The sequence below is a fragment of the Piliocolobus tephrosceles genome, chromosome 16 (assembly GCF_002776525.5).
Source record: "Piliocolobus tephrosceles isolate RC106 chromosome 16, ASM277652v3, whole genome shotgun sequence".
Lineage (NCBI taxonomy): Eukaryota > Metazoa > Chordata > Mammalia > Primates > Cercopithecidae > Piliocolobus > Piliocolobus tephrosceles.
The window spans coordinates 47,176,479-47,196,312 of record NC_045449.1 but is presented as its reverse complement, the minus strand read 5'-3'; the positions used below and the strand labels follow the sequence as shown (position 1 = coordinate 47,196,312).

The following is a 19,834-nucleotide window of genomic DNA, read 5'->3' as shown; positions in this document are numbered from 1 at the left end:
CCACCTCCAAACAATCCAGTTGTCCAGTGTGAAAGGTGGAGATCCAGGTTCAAGGACTGGCTGACTAGAGACCAGGGAGTATGAGCAACATTCCTGGGAAGGGGGCTGATCTCATCTCCTCAAATTATCACCACCTTGGCACGGCTATTCAACTGTGCCAGGCCCTGGGAGTGGGGAGAGAGATGAATAGGACACTGTCCCTTGCAGAGGTCACAGTCGGAACAAGCAGGCAGAGATAGATGAACAAATGTCATAAGAGAAGAAAGAGCCATTTGTTTGTGGCTAGTGACAATTCCAATTCCACAGAGTGACCCTGGGGCAGGGCCCCGAAGGATGAGTTCAGCAGGTAGAGAGGGTGACAGGTAAGGGTCCTCCAGGCACAGGGTGAACCATGAGGGAAGGCAGAGTGGCAGGAGGGATGCCATGATCACAGACGTCAGGTCACACGTGTGGCCAGACTGAAGCCTACATCGTAAGGGAAGGAGAAACAGCATTGGAAAGCAGATCGATGGTCAAGATTTCAGCGGGGATTTCTCTTGGTTGAAAGATACCAAAGATTGCAAACTAAAGAAATTATACCATTGGGTGTGGTGGCTCATGCCTGAAATCTCAGCACTTTAGAGGCCAAGGTGGAGGACGCTTGAGCCCAGGAGTTCCAGACCAGCCTGGGCAATATAGTGAGACCCCGTCTCTACAAAAAGATTAATTATCCAGGCACGTTGGCTTGTATCTTAGTCCCAGCTACTCAGAAGGCTGAGATGGGAGGATAGACTGAATCTGGGAGGTTAAGCCTGCAGTGAGCCGAGATTGAGTCACTGTACTCCAACCTGGGCAACACAATGAGACCTCATAGAAGGACATTTTTAAGGACTAGAGAGGAGAAACAGGAAGTAGGAAGACCAGTTGAAATTGTCCAGGTTCACAAAGGAGAATGCCTAGTGAGGACATGGCAATAGACAGATGCATGGTGAAATCACAGCTTCAACGGGGATCTGTGCAGCAGGGGAAGCTGCAAAATTCCTCTCAAAAAACCCCTGGGGGCCGGGTGCGGTGGCTCAAGCCTGTAATCCCAGCACTTTGGGAGGCTGAGGCGGGCGGATCATGAGGTCAGGAGATCGAGACCATCCTAACACGGTGAAACCCCGTCTCTACTAAAAAATACAAAAAACTAGCCGGGCGAGGTGGCGGGCGCCTGTAGTCCCAGCTACTTGGGAGGCTGAGGCAGGAAAATGGCGTAAACCCAGGAGGCGGAGCTTGCAGTGAGCTGAGATCTGGCCACTGCACTCCAGCCCGGGCGGCAGAGCGAGACTCTGTCTCAAAAAAAAAAAAAAAAAAAAACAAAAAAAAAAAAAAAAAAAAAAAAAAAAACCCTGGGGAGGGTCTCTGTTAGGGATCAGCTAGTACCTCTCCTGAGCCGGAGTCGACTCTTGTGCCTTTGGCTGACTGAGCACCAGTGAAAACAGTTGGTCTTCAGAATCCACGTGGTAGAAATATGCACTAGAATCCTCATGTGCGAGATGTTCACACTATGAGAGGCTGGAGGGAACCAAGAGACATAAAACTTACTGTTTCCGTCTCACCTTCAATCAGGGGGACACACAATGGAAGGAACGCGGAATCTCTGGCACTATTACTTGCCAAGTGCTTATCATTGAATTCAAGTAAATATGTGCATGAGGAAACTCCACTGCAGAGGTATGATGGAACAGCCTTTGTGATGAGGAGATGAAGCAGGTAGTTTCAGGTTTTGGAGGTGAAGACAGTGGGAAGGGGTTTTATTTGGGGCCCATTGTTTCCAAAAGAATGCTAGGCTGGGCACAGTGGCTCATGCCTATAATTTCAGTGCTTTGAGAGGCCAAGGGGGGAAAATTGCCTGAGGCCAGGAATTCAAGGCTGGATTGAGCTATGATCGTGACACTGCCCTTCAGCCTGGGCATCATAGCAAGACCCTTTCTCTACCAAAATAAAAAAAAGTTTTTAAGTTAGCCAGACGTGGTGGCACATGCAGTCCCAGCCACTCAGGCAGCTGAGGCAGGAAGTCAATGCAATTGGTCACCTAAGAGCTCTGATGGAGCTACGCAAGGAGATGAGTGTTTTTGTGCCTGCAAACACAACATCCATTCTGCAGCTGATGGATCAAGGAATAATTTCGACTTTCAAGTCTTATTTATTTTTCTGAGATGGAGTCTCTCTCTGTTGCCCAGGCTGGAGTGCAGTGGCATGATCTCAGCTCCCCGCAACCTCCGCCTCCTGGGTTCAAGTGATTCTCATGCCTCAGCCTCTCAAGTAGTTGGAATTACCGGCATGCATCACCACACCTGGCTAATTTTTGTATTTTTAGAACAGACAGGGTTTCATCATGTTGCCTAGGCTGATCTTGAACTCCTGATCTCAGGTGATCCACCCACCTCAGCCTCCCAAAGTGCTGGGATTACAGGCATGAGCCACTGTGCCCAGCCCCAGTTTCTTTCTTTCTTTTTTTTTTTTTGAGATGGAGTTTTGCTCTGTTGCCTAGGCTGGAGTGCAGTAGTGGTATGATCCCGGCTCACTGCAACCTCCACCTCTCAGGTTCAAGCGATTCTCCTGCCTCAGCATCTTGAGTAGCTGGGATTACAGGTGTGTGCCACCACACCCAGGTAATTTTTGCATTTTTAGTAGAGACGGGGTTTCACCATGTTGCCCAGACTGGTCTCGAACTCCTGACCTCAGGTGACCTGCCGACCTTGGCCTCCCAAAGTGCTGGGATCACAGGCATCAGGCACTCCGCCTGGCCCTCAAGTTTTATTATTCAAGAAATACATTATTCCTGGGCACAGAGGCTCATGCCTGTAATCCCAACACTTTGGGAGGCCAAGGCGGGCAGATTACGAGGTCGGGAGATCAAGACCATCCTGGCTAACACAGTGAAACTCCGCCTCTACTAAAAATACAAAAAATTACCGGGGCGTAGTGGCAGGCTCCTGTAGTCCCAGCTACTCAGGAGGCTGAGGCAGCAGAACGGCTTGAACCTGGGAGACAGAGGTTGCAGTGAGCTGAGATCACACCACTGCACTCCAGCCCAGGTGACCGAGTCTCACTCTAAAAAAAAAAAAAAAAAAAAAAAAAAAGGAAATACCTTCATAAGGCTACAGCTGCCATAAATAGTGATTCCTCTGATGGATAGGCAATGCAAATTGAAAACCTGTTTTTGGAAAGGACTCACCATTTTAGATGCCATTAAGAATATTCATGTCAGGCATGGTGGCTCACACCTGTAATCCCAGCATTTTGGGAGGCCGAGGCCAGTGGATCACCTGAGGTCAGGAGTTCAAGACCAGCCTGGCCAACATGGTGAAATCCTGTCTGTACTAAAAATACAAAAATCAGCCAGGCATGGTGGTGCACACCTGTAATCCCAGCTACTCAGGAGGCTGAGGCAGGAGAGTCGCTTGAACCCAGGGGGTGGAGGTTGCAGTGAGCCGAGATCGCGCCATTGCACTCCAGCCTGGGTGACAGAGCGAGACTCCATTTCCAACAACAACAAAAAAAGATCATGCATAATTCATGGGAAGAGGTCACAGTATCAACATGAACAGGAGTTTGAAAGAAGTTAATTCCAACCCACATGGATTACTATGAGGGGTTCAAGACTTCAGTGGAGGAAGTAACTACAGATGTGGTGGTAACAGCATAACTAGAATTAGAGGTGAAGCCTTGAAGATGTGACTGAATTGCTACAATTTTATCATAAAACTTAAAACAGATGGGAGTTGCTTTTTTTAAGGGACGAGACTGGGTCTTGCTATGCTGCCCAGGCTGGCCTTAAAATCCTAGGCCCAAGGGATCCTCCTGCCTTGGCCTCCTGAGTAGCTGGGGCTACAGGTGTGTACCATCACATCTGTCTGGAGTTACTGCTTATGGATGAGCAAAGAAAGTAGTCTCAAGATAGAATCTGGGCCGGGCGCGGTGGCTCAAGCCTGTAATCCCAGCACTTTGGGAGGCCGAGACGGGCGGATCACGAGGTCAGGAGATCGAGACCATCCTGGCTAACACGGCGAAACCCTGTCTCTACTAAAATACAAAAAAACTTAGCTGGGCGTGTTGGCGGGCGCCTGTAGTCCCAGCTACTCAGGAGGCTGAGGCAGGAGAATGGCCTGAACCCGGGAGGCAGAGCTTGCAGTGAGCTGAGATCAGGCCACTGCACTCCAGCCTGGGCGACAGAGAGAGACTCCGTCTCAAAAAAAAGAAAAAAAAAAAAAAAAAAGATAGAATCTACTCCTGGTGAAGATGCTGTGAACTTTGTTGAAATGACAACAAAGAAGTAGTAGCAGCAGGATTTGAGAGGGCTGACTCCAATTTCGAAAGGAGTTCTACTGTGTGGAAATGCTATCAAACAGCATCACATGCTACAGAGAAACCTTTTTTGAAAATAAGAGTCAAACTAATGCAGCAAACCTTATTGGTGTCTTAACAAATCGCCACAATAGGCTGGGTGCAGTGGCTCACGCCTGTAATCCCAGCACTTTGGGAGGCCAAGGCGGGCAGATCACGAGGTCAGGTGATCGAGACCATGCTGGCTAACACAGTGAAACTCCGTCTCTACTAAAAACACAAAGACTTAGCCGGGCGTAGTGGTGGGCGCCTGTAGTCCCAGCTACTCGGGAGGCTGAGGCAGGAGAATGGTGTGAACCTGGGAGGCAGAGCTTGCAGTGAGCTGAGATCGCGCCACTGCACTCCAGTCTGGGAGACAGATCGAGACTCCGTCTCACAAAAAAAAAAGAAAAAGAAATTGCCACAGCCACCCCAGCCTTCAGCAACTGCCACTCTAATCCATCAGCAGCCATCAACATCGTGGTAAGACGCTTCACAAGTGAAAAGATTACAATTTGCTGAAGACCCAGATGATCGTTACTGTTGTTTAGCAATGAAGTATTTTTAAATTATGTACATTATTTTTTAAGATTACACACAACAGTGTAAACATAACTTTTTTTTTTTTTTTTTTTTTTGAGACCGAGTCTTGCTCTGTCGCCCAGGCTGGAGCATCATGATCTTGGCTCACTGCAAGCTCCACCTCCTGGGTTCACGCCATTCTCCTGCCTCAGTCTCCTGAGTAGCTGGGACTACAGGCGCCCGCCACCATGCCTGGCTAATTTTTTGTGTTTTTAGTAGAGACGGGGTTTCACCGTGTTAGCCAGGATGGTCTCGATCTCCTGGCCTTGTGGTCCACCCGCCTCGGCCTTCCAAAGTGTTGGGATTACAGGCGTGAGCCACCACGCGTGACCTAACATGACTTTTATATGCACTGGGAAACCAAAAGATTTGTGCAACTTGCTTTACTGTGATGTTCACTTTATTGCGGTTGTCTGGAATGGAACCCACAAAATCCCTGGGATATGCCTATACACACGTCGTCAACCAGACGAACAACCTGGTCCTTTTCTCTCCGAAAAGCACAGCTTAAGCAACAGTAGGCTAGAAAGGCAGCAGAAGGGCTATGGGTTAAACTTAGGAAAAACCTTGGTGCCAGCCACGGGGAATACTAGGAATGACTGCTATGGTAAAATATGAACTCTACCTAGGTAGAGCCCCACGCTACTGCTCACCAAGACAAAAAGGCCACAGGCACTCAGCCCCAGAAAGCTCTCTGCAATGCTCCTGCACTTCCTAGGGAAGGAGAAGGTACCTCTGAGCAGTGGCCATTAGCCTCAGGGATTTTTCAGCACCTCTAATTCTGACAAGCCTAGTGCTGCCTGCACTCTGCTTGGCTGACATCACAAGGATCACTCATTCCCCGGGGCTGGATCATCAGATCCTATTGGGGCATATCAGGAGTCACATGAGATGGGAGAGGGAGTGAAAAACACCAACCCAAAGAACATGAAATAATTTCTAAACATTTTTATTTCAAATCTCTTTTCACCCCTCCCCAAAAAGACATGGGTAGGTACAGCAATCATAAAAAGGAGATACAAACACAAGAGTCAAATGTCTCTCGCACCGACACTTACAAAAAACTGGGAATTGTACATGGGGTTTCCAAACAGGACCTGCAGCAGCTACTAATGTCCCTTTATGAGAGTCAAACATGCCTATTAATACAGTATATACAGACACCCCATTCTGGAACTAATCTACAGGGACATCCCTAACCCCACCCCCTCTATCCCCAGAAAAATACCAAAACACACCCAAAGTGCATTTGTTTTGTTTATATCAAAACCTCTTTCCCTTTCCCCATCCCACCCTCAGACTCCCCACCCCATTTAAGATTGGCCTGCAAGTCTATTTTAACCATTTAGTATTTTTTTATAGTTTATGAAAATAAATTATACAGCAACTATTTTAATAAATTAAGCACAAAAGGAAGGGCAAAAGAGGAAAACTAAATGGGAAGACAAAAGCCAGGCCACGCTTTGGCTTGGAGGTCAGAGGGGGGCTAACGGGGACAGAAGTGGTTGCAGGGGGTGGCTCCCTTTCTGGTGAAAAATTGGCAACCACCCCGAGCCAAGAATGACACCCCTCTTCATCGAGTTTCTTAAAAACAACCAAAAACGTATAGCAGTGGCTATGCCACAGGCAGCACCAGTTTGGGCATTCCAACAGCCAGCTACCCAAAGCGGCACCTGGACCCTACCTGTCCCTTGGACAAGGTTCTGGGCCTAAGAGTGAGGGGCAGGTCCCCACCCAAGGGAGCACCAGAGATGGAGGAGTGAGACCAGGCTTCTGCTCCACCTGAGCTGGTTAGGGAGCTCAGGACAAAGCTCTGAGCAGGGCAGTGTGGTATGTGATGATCCCAGAGTCTGAGAAAGAGTGTCCTAAGTTCCTCACACTCGATCTCCAGGAGGAACTACGATCGCAGTCCAGCTGCAACCAAACATGCCCGTCTTCCCACTGTGGCCAGCAGCTTTCTGTCTGTCCCTCCAGGCCTCTTGGCATTGAGGAGGAGCGGGCAGGAGAGGCAAAGGGAGCGGTTCCAGGTCCCCTCTAAACCCTCTAGAAATGAAATGGGAGTGAAGCAGGTCATGAACTAAGCATGCAGGGCTGGCTTCCCGGGAGGTAGATGGGAGTGGGACAGGATAGCAGGTGTGGAGAGGACAGGAAGGAAAACAGGAAGAAACTGAGCAACACCTACCAGGAAGGTCAAGAAGCAATGAAAAGGACAAAGACAATATGAAATCTGCATGTAAAGAAAAGTCCTTTTCTGGCAGACTAGAGAATCAACATTTTCAGTACAACTCCTTACGCTACTTTCCTAACTGCAGTACCCGAGTCCCCAGTGCCTGTCTCTATGATCCAACCCCCATTTCACTGCTCCCAAGACTTTGCTCTCCATTTTCTCAAGGCCTCCGATTGTTTTGTGCTGAGCGAGAAGGCTCCAATGTGAAAGCAGGGTCTACCACAGGGACATGCAGACTTGACCTTTGTGGCCCAATCATTCTATAGCTTTCATGGCGAAGGAGGGGGGCACACTTTTTTTTTTCTTTTTCTTTTTTTAATAAAAAAGGTTTTACTCCCCAGGAGCAAATAAATCATTTTGAACTACTGATAAACACTGCTGCAGTGAAAAGAAAGATGGCTACATGTATGCAATAGCACAAATTCAGTGGAAGAACAGCTGTGTTGACGATTAGAGATAAAAATCACTTCTCCATTCCCTCCTTTCCCACAAACCAAACCCAGGATTCCCATAGGGAAAATGTCTAACTCAATAGCTCCTCCCTTACATGACAGGGGGCGTGTCATTCTCTTAAAAGTGGAAACAAATGCCAGGTCTCCGCCCAGTGGAGATGCTCTTAACACCCCAACTGGTAGCAAGACTTCTGCAAATGACACACACACACACACACACATGCATACGCACACACAGACTCAGACCTTCCAGCAGCCATAGAGCTTTATCCCAGTGTCTTGTCCACTAACTTTAGGGCTCCAAAGCTAAGGGAGAGAGGCAGCAGGGAAGGGAAAGCTCTAACTGAAGGAAAAAGCTCCTCCTCTCCCCACTTTCTGCAGGGAGCAGAGGACTTCAAGCATGCCATGCTTTCGTGGGGGCCCCAGGGTGAAGGCTGACAAGGCTGGATTCCAGGGCACCTCTGGTTCTACTCCCACCTCTCACCTCTAGGCCTGGGAACTAGAATTACCCCCACTCCCCAATTCTTCCTGGATGTCTGTTACAGTGGTGTCTGCAGCTATCTCCACACCATCCCCAACCTCAAGGGGGGCTTACATGATTAGCCCAAGTGAAATGTAGGGAAGCGGAAGGAGCAGGAGCCATGCGGGAGCTTCCCTTGGCCACACCTTTCTCCTCAGGGAGGTAGTGACACCTCCACGGCTCAGGTTCCAGGATGTAACATTCACTTTACCTAGGTAAAGTGAAAGGTGACCAGGCCAAGGTCAGCACCAATGGTCCCAAAGAGCCAGCTGCCACCCCCTTATCTAGTGCCCACACCAAAACCCCCACCCACCTACTCCTATGCTCTTAACATAGCACACAAATTTCAAGTAACAGCAAGTTGTAGCAGTAGTTGTCACTGGCTCACACTGGCTCTCAACCTGAGGAAGGTTACAGTAGATCAGTCATAAACAGGTGAGGGTTATACAGGCACTGAAGCCACTAGTCTCACCCACCCACAACTTAGAAATCAATAGTGGGTCTCTAGATGTAAGCCTTTTCCAATTTGTGACTTGAAAATACAACCAGAAAAAAAATTTTTTTTTTTTGAGATGGAGTCTTGCTACGTCGCCCAGGCTGGAGGGTAGTGGAGCGATCTCAGCTCACTGCAACCTCCGCCTCCTGGGTTCAAATGATTCTCTTGTCTCAGGCTCCGGAGTAGCTGGGACTACAAGTACAGGTAACCATGCCCAGCTTATTTTTGTATGTCAGTAGAGATGGGGTTTCACTATTTGGCCAAGCTGGTCTTGAACTCTTGACCTCGTGATCCGCCCACCTCAGCCTCCCAAAGTGCTGGGATTACAGGCGTGAGCCACCGCGCCCGGACCTAGAAAGGAATACATTTAAATGAGCTCTACACAGCACTGGTGAAGGAGGGGTGGGCCTGGTCGGGGAGGTGAAGGGCAGGTGCTATCCCAGCTGCTGCACCTGTTCCTCTGCTCCATTTACTCTCTGACCAGGCTGCATCCCAGAGAGCTGGTCCAGCCCCATGCCTCCTCCTCATCTTCCTCTAACTGCTCTGTGCAAGGCCACCCATGCAGGCACCAAACACCCACACCTGTCTCCTCTTGCACTGCTGTTTTGCAGCCCACTCCACAGAGGAAGGACTAGGCTGCAGCCAGGGCTGGGACCAGTGCACCGACAGATCACAGACACAGTTCAACACGACCCTCCCCAGGAGGAGAAAGGTGGGTGGTGAGGTTGGGTCACACCTCCTCAGTTGGTTTGTTTTGTACCTGAGTGTATGAGTTCTCCAGAAGAAACCCCAGTAACACAAGGGGTGTGCAGGTTCTGCCTCCCTCACATGGCCTGAGCTGACCATAGTGAGGCCCTGGCAATGGGCAGAAGCCTTGCTGACTCCTTTGGGCTTTGGGCTCCACCTAACCAGCATAAACCCTCGGCACTCAGGTCTGCCTGGTGGCTGAGAAGTTTCCATCTAGACAACTGCACTGGAAAGGATTCTTTAACCATGTTGCTCTAACAGGGCTGTGTACTGTTCAGTACATGCCATGCAGATTTCTGTTTCCTTGCTTTTGTTCATGTGTTTCTCATCTCACTGTCTGTCCTGCCATTAACTACAACCCAAAACCTCAGAGGCACAGAACTTTCCCAGACCATCTGGTCTACCCTGATCTTATCTACTATAAATGTCTTTAGATGGTCCCTGATTTTCTGCTTGATGTGCAGCAGTCACCTAAAAGCTCCCTTAGGCCACAGATTACGTCTTTTACCTTTTTTGTTTTCTACAGTATCTAGCACAAAGCCAGGCATACACACACTAAAAAATAATCTTAAAATTATGAGTGGTTGAAAAGGAACAAAAAAAGAAAGCTTCCAGGCTGCATATCCGCCACCCAAGGATCTCAATGGATTCCAGACTTCAGGCTGTATATCAGGGTGGCACTTTCTGCAAGATGGCGAGTTATATCACTTGTACTCTCACATGAGGCAACACTCACATGCTAAGCCAATTTCTGGGATCATAATCTTGCTTAATTGGTAATAGTTGATAATACTACCATGGAAGCCAAGAAAAGAAGAGGTACCATATGACAAATCAGAGGTGGGCTGTGTTTATGGTGCAAAGCTCATCTTGTGGGCCGCCCCTCCATGGTCAGGTAACGGTGCAAGTTTCCTCCCTGTTCAGCTACAAAGAGGAAGACTGGTCATTACATGCAGGACTAAGGAAGAAGGCAATGCTTCCAGATGAGGTGGTCCTATAAATTACCAAGACACTGGGGCCCCACTGAAACCATCAGGAAGCCACAAACCTGACATTAGTATCTTGTGAGATGAGGCAGCCATAAGCATGGGGAACCCAGAAAGAGTCTCACGGAACACACGCAAAGGAGTCATGAAGACCCAAGAGCTCCACTGTTACATCTCAATAGCAAACCTCTCCCCAGAGCAGCTCTACAAGAAAGCAGACTCACAATGCCATATGAATTGGCCATGGCCGGCTGCAGAAACCATTAAAGAGCATTGGAGTTTTTCTGCCCGCTCCTCCTGAGAGCCGGAAGACAGGCAGCTCTCAAATCGGCACCTGATAGACTTTCCAGTGAGTGGAGACCAGCAAGATCTGATCCGGAAATGTCTGGGTTGCTAGAATGAACACAGGAAGATATAGAAGCCCTTGCTACCTCCCATCTCAGAAGTGGGACAGCAGTAACAAACCTAAAAACATGAGATGCGATGCTCTCCTCTGACCTAAGGAAATCCTGTGGGGGCTGCATTCTGAGAGCTTTCTCTAGGAAGAGCACAACTGTGGGAGCTGCATTTCCCACCTTCCTCCACATTCCCCCTCATAAGCTGACAGGCACACGGAAGTAACACTGACTCCTAAGTCATGAGTACAGTTTGCCATGAAGAACCTGGAAGCATGCTCCATTAAATTCAGCAGCCCATGACTGGCTCTGAACCGCCCAGGTGATGAGAAACACAGTTGCCTTGACAGCTGGCAGAAGCAACAGGGATGCCGTTACCATGACCAGAGTGACACGTACCGTTATCTCAAGGGGGGAATGGGTTGAGAGCAGAGAAAGAATGGGTTAACTTCAGGTCATGGAACTTAAGGAATTAAGTAAATCACAACTAGTACAGCTTCCATGGGAGGTGTTTCTGAACTCAGATTCCTAAACCTTAAAAAAGGATGCAGGAGTCACTACTTCCCCCAGCTAAGGCCAATTGCCAGGTTTTGCCCAATATTCTTTTCGAGACCACCTACCCTCCTTTCTCTCCTGCTCCTACCACAGCTGCCCATGGCAACAAGAAGCAGACTCCCCCTCCCTCAGGAACTCTCAGTCCTTTGCAAACCTCAGGCCCTTCCTCCCATCTTCCAGGCCCACGGCATAGACTCTAACTCTGCCTTTGGCACCAGCTGAATGGCCGTCCCGTCTCCTCCTCCCACCCCTTCTTTGGACCTGCTCACCCTTCACACCACTTTCAATCCAACAGGCACAAACCCCAGCTGCCTTCAAGGTGAGTTTTCCATACCAAGTAATACAAATATCAAAAACAAAACTTCTGAAAAAGAAACAGTGTTGAGACTTCTTCCAGTTTTCCAAGGAGCCCCTCCAGTCCCAAGATGCCCAGGGGTGGGTATGAGGTGGAGCCCCACGCAGAGTACGGTCATGTGCTTCTTCCAAGCCCCAGGGCTGCGTGGGGAACCAAAGTCTCTGAACAGAGAATCCCAACCTTCCCGTTCCCTCACTTTTCCTCTTCTTTTCATGGTAGCTTAATTTGGTTCTTCAAAGCTGGAGCTTGGCAACCAAATGCCTAGGTAAAAAAGGAAAAAAAATTAAAACAGTTCAACAGAATAGAACCAAAATGGAGTGAAAGAACAGCCAGACACTGGAGGTGGAGCAACACACCTCAAAAGGAGAATGGAGCCTGGAGAGCTGAATGCTTCCACGAGGGCCACATATGACTAGGGATGCAGCAGTGGCCTTTGTCAGGGGGACCTGAGCAGCCTATGACTTGGATGACAAAACAAGGTCCTGAAATAACTAATAAATATATCCTACCACATTGCATAAATTCTCTCTTTCCTTTTCCCTAACCCCTTCGTTTCCTACCTACTTTTTCCCTGAGGCTCAATTGCTCTAGGGACTGAAAAGGGAAGTGAGCCCCTGGAGTAATCCCTTTTGAACCTGCCTAGAAAGAGCTCTATATTTCTTTTTTTGTTTTGTTTTGTTTGAGACGGAGTCTCGCTCTGTCACCCAGGCTGGAGTGCAATGGCATAATCTCGGCTCACTGCAATCTCCGCTTCCTGGGTTCAAGCGATTCTCCTGCCTCAGCCTCCCAAGTAGCTGGACAGGCGTGTGCCACCGCGCCTGGCTAATTTTTGTATTTTTAGTAGAGACAGGGTTTCACCAAGTTTGCCAGGCTGGTCTCAAACTCCTGACCTCGTGATCTGCCCGCTTCAGCCTCCTAAACTGCTGGGATTACAGACGTGAGCCACCACGCCTGGTCAGAGAGCTCTATATTTCTGCAGCTTCTGTCAACTGGACAGGGTTGACACAGAATCACAAAGGCCACTGTTGCATCTATCTTCCGACTTGAGACAGGCACTGTTCTTGCCATTACTCTGTAGCCTGACTCCAAACCCCCTGGCATGAAATTCCACAGGTAACAGCACACATAGACCAAGTAGGCCATTCAGAACTCCCAAATTAAAATCAGTCTGAACAACCAGAAGTCATAAAGACCAAATTTCATACCCTAAAGACCTTTCCCGACGGGGCACAGTGGCTCATGCCTGTAATCCCAGAACTTTGGGAGGCCAAGGTGGGTGGATCACTTGAGTGAGGTCAGGAGTTCAAGACCCCACCTGACGAACATGGAGAAACACCATCTCTACTAAAAATACAAAATTAGCTGGGTGTGGTGGTGCACACCTGTAATCCCAGCTACTTGGGAGGCTGAGGTGTGAGAATTGCTTGAACCCAGGAGATGGAGGTTGCAGTGAGCCAAGATCACACCATCACGCTCCAGCCTGGGCAACAAGAGCAAAACCCCATCTCAAAAAAAAAAAAAAAAAAAAGACCTTTCCCTTGGGAAGTGTTACATCCCCCCTTTCCAGGGCTCCTAGGGTCTACAGCGGGAGCAAGTTCAGCATTACGCTTATTCTTTGCCACAGGTATCAATCCTGATGTCACAGCAAAAAGGGATCCTGGGAGTTCAGTTCAAACCTTTGCCAATATATGACTGCCCTCAACACTCAAGACAAATGGTTACCCACTGGCCTGTTCCTGATCATGCCACGTCCCTCTCAGCTGAGGCAGGGCCTTTATACCTCTAGGTACCCTTGCCCAGAATGTTCTGCTCCAAGGCACTCCCATGCTGGCTCCTTGATATTCCGGTTTCAGCTGAAATGGCACCTCCTTGCAAGTCTCTCCCTGACTATCTAAACTAGAGGAGTACCCCACCACTAATCACTAAACTTTACCCAGTTTTATTTTCCTCACAACACTGTACAGTCACCTGAAATTAGTCCATTCACGAAATTATGTTCGTGTTTGTTGCCTGTCTTTCCTTAGAAGGGAAGCTTAGTGAGAACACGGCCTTTGCTTTGCTCAGCACTCTATTCTCAATTCACACTGGGTGCCGAACAAATACAAATATTACAGCTATCTGCTGAATGGAAGCTCTTGAGGAAAAGCATCCCAGTTTTGGACCTCTCTGTTAAAAAGGTTCTTCTAATGTTGGACTGAAATCTAGTTCCTTGTAACTACATTCATTTTGGTCCTTGTCCATGTCTCTTTTTGCTGTGATATGGGAGGGCCTTGGAGCAGAGCATTCTGGGCAAGGGGACCTAGACGTATAAAGGCCTTGCCTCAGCTGGAAAGGGTGTGGCATGATCAGGAACAGGCCGGTGGGGAGCCACTTGTCTTGAGTGTTGGGAGCAGTCATGCACTGGCAAAGGTTTGAACTGAACTCTCAGGATCTCTTTTTGCTGTGACATCAGGATTGTTGCCTGTGGCAAAGAATAAGCGTAATGCTGAACTTCCTCCCCACTGGAACCACAGAGAGGAGATTAATCACTCTCTTTCTCAGGAAAACCCATCAAATGCATCTTTTAGCTATCCCTCCCTAAAACCTCCATGCTCCAGGTTAATCACATTTCTTTCTAGGCCATTTATTCCTATATGATGAAGTTTGAGCTCTCCAATGCTACAAGGCCCTTCTCTGAATGTGCTCCCTGTTTATGTGGGTTCTTCTACAGCACTGCACCCACAGACGTGGTCCTCTAACTGAATGGCCTAATTACTCTTCAAGGGTAGTCAGGTAGGTGGACCTCCCTAGTGCTCTCTCTACCTCTCAGCCTAATCTCAAGTGCAAAGCCATCATGCAGAGAAATCCACCTAGACACCAGACATTAGATGTTTAGTCACTTCCAAAGGCATACAATTTGCATATAACTGAAGAAATGATGAGACTGTACATCTACTCCAGGATTCACACCAGAAGAAAGCAGTCATTGCACACTGGCAGTCAATCTTGCTTGTCACCACCACCACCAAAGTCATGTCTCCCTGGCAACTGTGTTCTCGACTCAGGAACTTGGCCCCACAATGTTCACTTTAGTGCAATTTAAAAGACTAATTGGAATTCATCTGCACAAACCAGTATTGCAAGATATTTTATGGGAAAATAAATGAGTAGAACTGTGTAATGATGGAAGAAGAGCCTCGTAGATAAATGAATTCCTTAGTTAATTCACTTATTCTCTTCAACAATTTACTTTGTAATGGCCCAAATGGAACTCTAAATAGAAGAGTGGGCTGTTTTTCTTCATCCCCATATTCCAAGCTGTGGGACATGGTGGAGTCTCACTGAAGTGCATGCCTGTTGCAATTAAAGGCATGTTTGTGTTCTCTTTGATGAAGTTTCCTTTCCCTTTAGCTTCCTGCTTTATATGCCAATTGTGTGGTATCAGGGAGATCAGCCCAAGTCCCTATGAGAAGAGGCTGCACTCTTTTTATTTTTTTCAATTACCCTCTCCTTGCCAGAGGCTGCACTCTTAGCTACACTTGGGTGTCCCCCTCCTTGCTCACATTCAGTGATTAGCTTGCACATTTCCTGGCAATCTGCTTTCATGTCTTTCATGTCTGTCTGCTTTTCTCCCAAATGGGGTGTGTGCCCCTGGGGACTCCACAGTCAGATCTTGTCATTCTATGGGCAAATGCTTGGATCGGGGCTATCCATGTTGGGAGATGCAGGGAGGGGGCCCCAAGGCTCAATGCATGATGATGACTGCCCAGTAAGAAATGTGGCTGGGCAGTGAGGCGGAGAGCTCATACCCTTGGTGGCGACCAGCAGGGAGCCCCTCGCTACGTGGAGGGTTCCACCTCTTGCTTCTGTTTGGAAATGAGCTGCGCTTCCTTTAGAGACAGGTATACCTCTTCCTGAGGATCATAGTAGTAGAACTTTCGGATATAAGAGATCAGAGGTCTGTGAAAAACAGATGAGGGATATACACAAAAGGTTTTTATGCAAAATATAAAAGAAGTAACTCCTTTGTTCAACTCTTCTTCATTCCCTACATGGTAGAGACCTAACACAATTTCCATTTTCTCAGTTATTATAGTTCTGTCTTCCTTACCCTTACCACTTCTACTCTATTCTTCACAGAGACTGCAGAAGGGAGGCTGACACACACACCTTCCTCCCTCTGGCTGCAATATGACAGTTCTAAAGTTAGGTGCTAAGACACAGGAAATGTGAAAGAATGATGTCTGCAAATATTTTATGCCAGACTCTGCCTGTGAAGGTAGCTTGCAGGCCTCACTGACATTTGTTACCTCCCCACAACCCCCTCATTCCTGTCCCAACCCTAAGAACCCCATTGTACTTAGGCAGTGGGAGATCTGGGATGTGATCTATCCTGACGAGCTGTCGTATCCGGAATCTGCAAAGGTGCTGGAGGGATTTGACATTGCTGAATCGGGACACTGGATAGAGCAGCTGGACAGGAGTTGGTGGCAGTCCTTCAAGAAAGAAAACAAAGGAAAATATTCAGAGGAAACAATGGAGCTAACTACCATTTCTTGCATGAAGAGAACCTAGGGAGAGGAAATGGGACTTCTTTATGGTTCATATATGTATTCTGTGCAAAAGCCCCTCCACAAAGGGCTGTTGATTTCCATTTCCAGAAGAACCACCACCACATTCACACTTAAGGAAGTCTATTCTCTGCCAAAGGCCTCCCTAGCATCACTTTTGTGTGTGTGAGTGGTTTTTTTTTTTTTTTTTTGGAGACAGGGTCTCGTTCTGTCACCCAGGCTGGAGTGCAGTGGCCCAATCTCAGCTCACTGCAGCCTTGACCTCCCAGACTCAAGAAATCCTCCTGCCTCAGCCTCCTGAGTAGCTGGGACCACAGGTGCATGCCACTATACCCAGCTAATTTTTGTATTTTTAATAGAGACGGGGTTTCCCTGTGTTGCCCAGGCTAGTCTCAAACTCCTGGGCTCAAGCAATCCACCTGCCTCGGCCTCCCAAAGTGCTAGGATTATAGGCGTGAGCCACTGTGCCTGGCTTCTAGCATCACTCATAACAGCTGAGAGTCCTGCTCCTTCGAGTAGTCCAATGATGCCAAACTAGAGACACTGCTTGGACCCAAGTGGCCAGTCCCAGGCCTGAGGCTCTTGGGAAGGCCAAGAATCAAAAGGATCCCTGCTGGGAATGGGAGATACTTGTTGGACACATCTACTAGTATCCTGAAAGTGAGGACTCAGAAAAGCCGTTCAGGAGTCCCCACCAAATTCCAATTGGTTCAGCAGAGAGGCTGGTAAGTAGAATATAACAGCTGGGATCAAAGTTGACAAGCCTATTATTCCTGTTATTACTTCAAGCCAGGACAACCAGGTTTAGCCCCTCTTATACTCACCATCCACAACCCCCACTTCCTGCTTCTGAAATTTTAGGCCAGGAAACCAAAAAAAGATGATGCTTTTAAAAGAACAACAACCACAATAGCTTGGGCAAGCTGGGATCAGTACTACTCAGTGCAAACCTGCCTGCTGATTGATGCCAAATAGACTCAATGGGAGTACCACCTCCTTATGTATTAGCAGGCTATGTGCTGGGGAATCCCACCCCAAAAAGGGCCCCACGCCACAGCAGAGAGACATCCAGAATGGCAGGAACACTGGGGTTCAAGGGAACTAAGAATATTTTGCTTTCAATAAACAAAGGGGCTATGGAAGGTAAACAAGATTCTTTGAGAAAGAATCTGAGTTGCAAAACCTGTCAAAGAATTCTCAGCCATTGTCATATCAAAAGACATTCTATAGACAATTCTATAGACACAACTGATTGGAAAATAAAATATCTACTATTATTGGGGTTTAAGTTCAAACAGTTTTTTTGTTTATTTGTTTGTTTAAGACGGCATCTTGCTCTTGTCGCCCAGACTGCAGTGCAGTGGCGTGATTTCGGCTCACTGCAAGCTCCAACTCCTAGGTTCAAGCGATTCTCCTGCCTTAGCCTCCCGAGTAGCTGGGATTACAGGCGCCTGCCATCGTGCCCAGCTAATATTTGTATTTTTAGTAGAGACGCGGTTTCACCATGTTGGCTAGGTTGGTCTCGAACTCCTGACCTTGGGTGATCCACCTGCCTCAGCCTCCCAAAGTGCTGGGATTACAGGTGTAAGCCACCGTGCCCGGCCCAGATAGTTTTAAAATTTTGTTTGAAGGCATGAAAACAAAACAAATGAAGGCTTGCACACTGCATCCCAAAGCTTTTTCATGATCACTGACAATAGACTTTCTGGGGAAAAAAAAAAGAAATCAAAATATATTATTTTATTGTTACTGAACAAGTAAGCTCATCTTAAAAACATACTCAGGCTAGGTGCAGTGGCACATGCCTATAATCCTAGTACTTTGGGAGACCAAGGAGGAAAGATCACTTGAGGCCAGGAACTCGAGGCTACAGTGAGCCAAGATTGCGCTACTGCACTACAGCCTGGGTGACAGAGCATGACCCTGTCTCTAAAAAAAATAATAGTAATAATGATAAATTATTTAGTCTTTAAAACTATACTTTGAGGCAAACACCACCATCCCCATTTCACATATAAAGAAACTGAGGCCCACTGAGCTTAGAGAACTTGCTGTGGCATGCAGCCAATAAAGTCGGCCTGCCTTGAACACTTGCCCTAAGGAAGAATTATCAGTGGCTCTACCATAGCCGAGGAACCTCTCAGCAGGGTTCTCCAGGAGGGTCTCTAGAGTGCCTACACCTCTGCCCATCTAACAAGGAGGTTGTCCAAGACACAGCACTCTGGTTCATGACCAGCCTCTCCTAGTCCTCTGCCTGGCACTCCCACCCCTTCAAAACTAAGTCTTGTATTTTGAAGCCCTACTGTTCTCCTCCAGCCACATGGTTGGTCCTCTCCATTAAAAGAAAAAAAGAACTCACACATGAATTTTTCCTTGAATATATTTAACTCAAGCGGTTTTAATAAATAATTTTGGGTTCAAATGCCTCTTTGAATTTGTCCTGTCCCTCACTGGTATTTATATATTCTTTAGTAAATTAAACTATGGCAAACAGAAAGCTTTGGGGGGTTGGCTGTAATATTGGTAAACTCAACACGATGTTTCAGAGATAAAAGTAATGTATATATCTAATAATTTATTCCCAGAGATAACACTGTGCTGAAAGAGATCAGGATAATATGCAACATACACAATTATCTGATTGTTTGCCTACTTAAATTTTAATGACTACATATACATGCCTATTTAATCATATTACTTTTAGCCTTTAGGTTTACAAATAGCAATTTGAAACCTGTTAATTTTCTGATATTCTGTGGTGTTTATCTGACCATTTACTGTTTGCCCACAAGTGCAGCAAACAATTAAAACTCTCACATTTAGAGCATGCTAACAGAAGCAGTTAAAAATGGAAAGAATCCAGGATAAGACCCAACTGGGGTTAAAAGAGTAAGGGTAAAGTCGAACATTAATCATCAGTAACTTTCTTCCAGTCCTCAGGGGCACAAACCTAGTCTGTAGCCATGCACTATTTATCATTTGTCTCAACAAAGACCATGTTAGGGGTAAGAAATCTCTTCCAGGTATAAACACCCAAACACCCATGTCTTTCTGCCACACCAAAGGTTTTTCTGTCCCCTGAAGACAGAATCAGATCAGGAATCATATCTGTTTCACATTCCAAGTCTCATATTCTTAACAGTATAAGTAAAAAGAGAATAAACTAGGGAGTCTAGTTGACTTATATATAATCCTTCAAAAAGAAAAAAATAAGCACAAGGGCAATAGTAAAAGAAGGCCCAGTGCAGTGGCTCACGCCTGTAATCCCAGAACTTTGGGAGGCTGAGGTGGGAGGATTGCTTGAGCCCAGGAGTTCAAGATTGGCCTGGGCAACACAGGGAGACCTTACCTCTACAAAAATTAAAATTAAAAAAATAAGCCAGGCATGGTGGTACACACCTGTGGTCCAGCTACTCAGGAGGCTGAAGTGGGAGGACTGCTTGAGCCCAGGAGGCTGAGGCTGCAGTGAGCTATGATTGCATCACTACACTCCAGCCTGGGTTACGGAGTAAGACCCTGTCTACAAAAAAGATATTTAGCTAACAGTGAAGTACTGTTTTTTAATATCCCACTCCTTTCTTCAGCTTGAAACAGCTTAAGAAAAACTAAACAATAGTTT

The 19,834-nt window shown here is 47.3% G+C and overlaps 1 protein-coding gene across 2 annotated transcripts in view; it reads right to left on the bottom strand.

Moving 5' to 3' along the window:
• Window positions 1-5,865: 5,865 nt before the first annotated feature.
• Window positions 5,866-19,834, bottom strand: part of SOCS7 (suppressor of cytokine signaling 7) — a 56,897-nt gene continuing 42,928 nt past the window's right edge. For both annotated transcript variants that reach the window (XM_031934302.1, XM_031934301.1), the window contains 3 exons: window positions 16,005-16,140; window positions 15,454-15,604; window positions 5,866-11,926 (listed from right to left, as the gene is read on the bottom strand). In XM_031934302.1, the coding sequence (XP_031790162.1) occupies window positions 15,484-15,604; window positions 16,005-16,140 (257 nt within the window). In that variant the 3' untranslated portion in view covers window positions 5,866-11,926; window positions 15,454-15,483. The remainder of the gene's footprint in view (window positions 11,927-15,453; window positions 15,605-16,004; window positions 16,141-19,834) is intronic.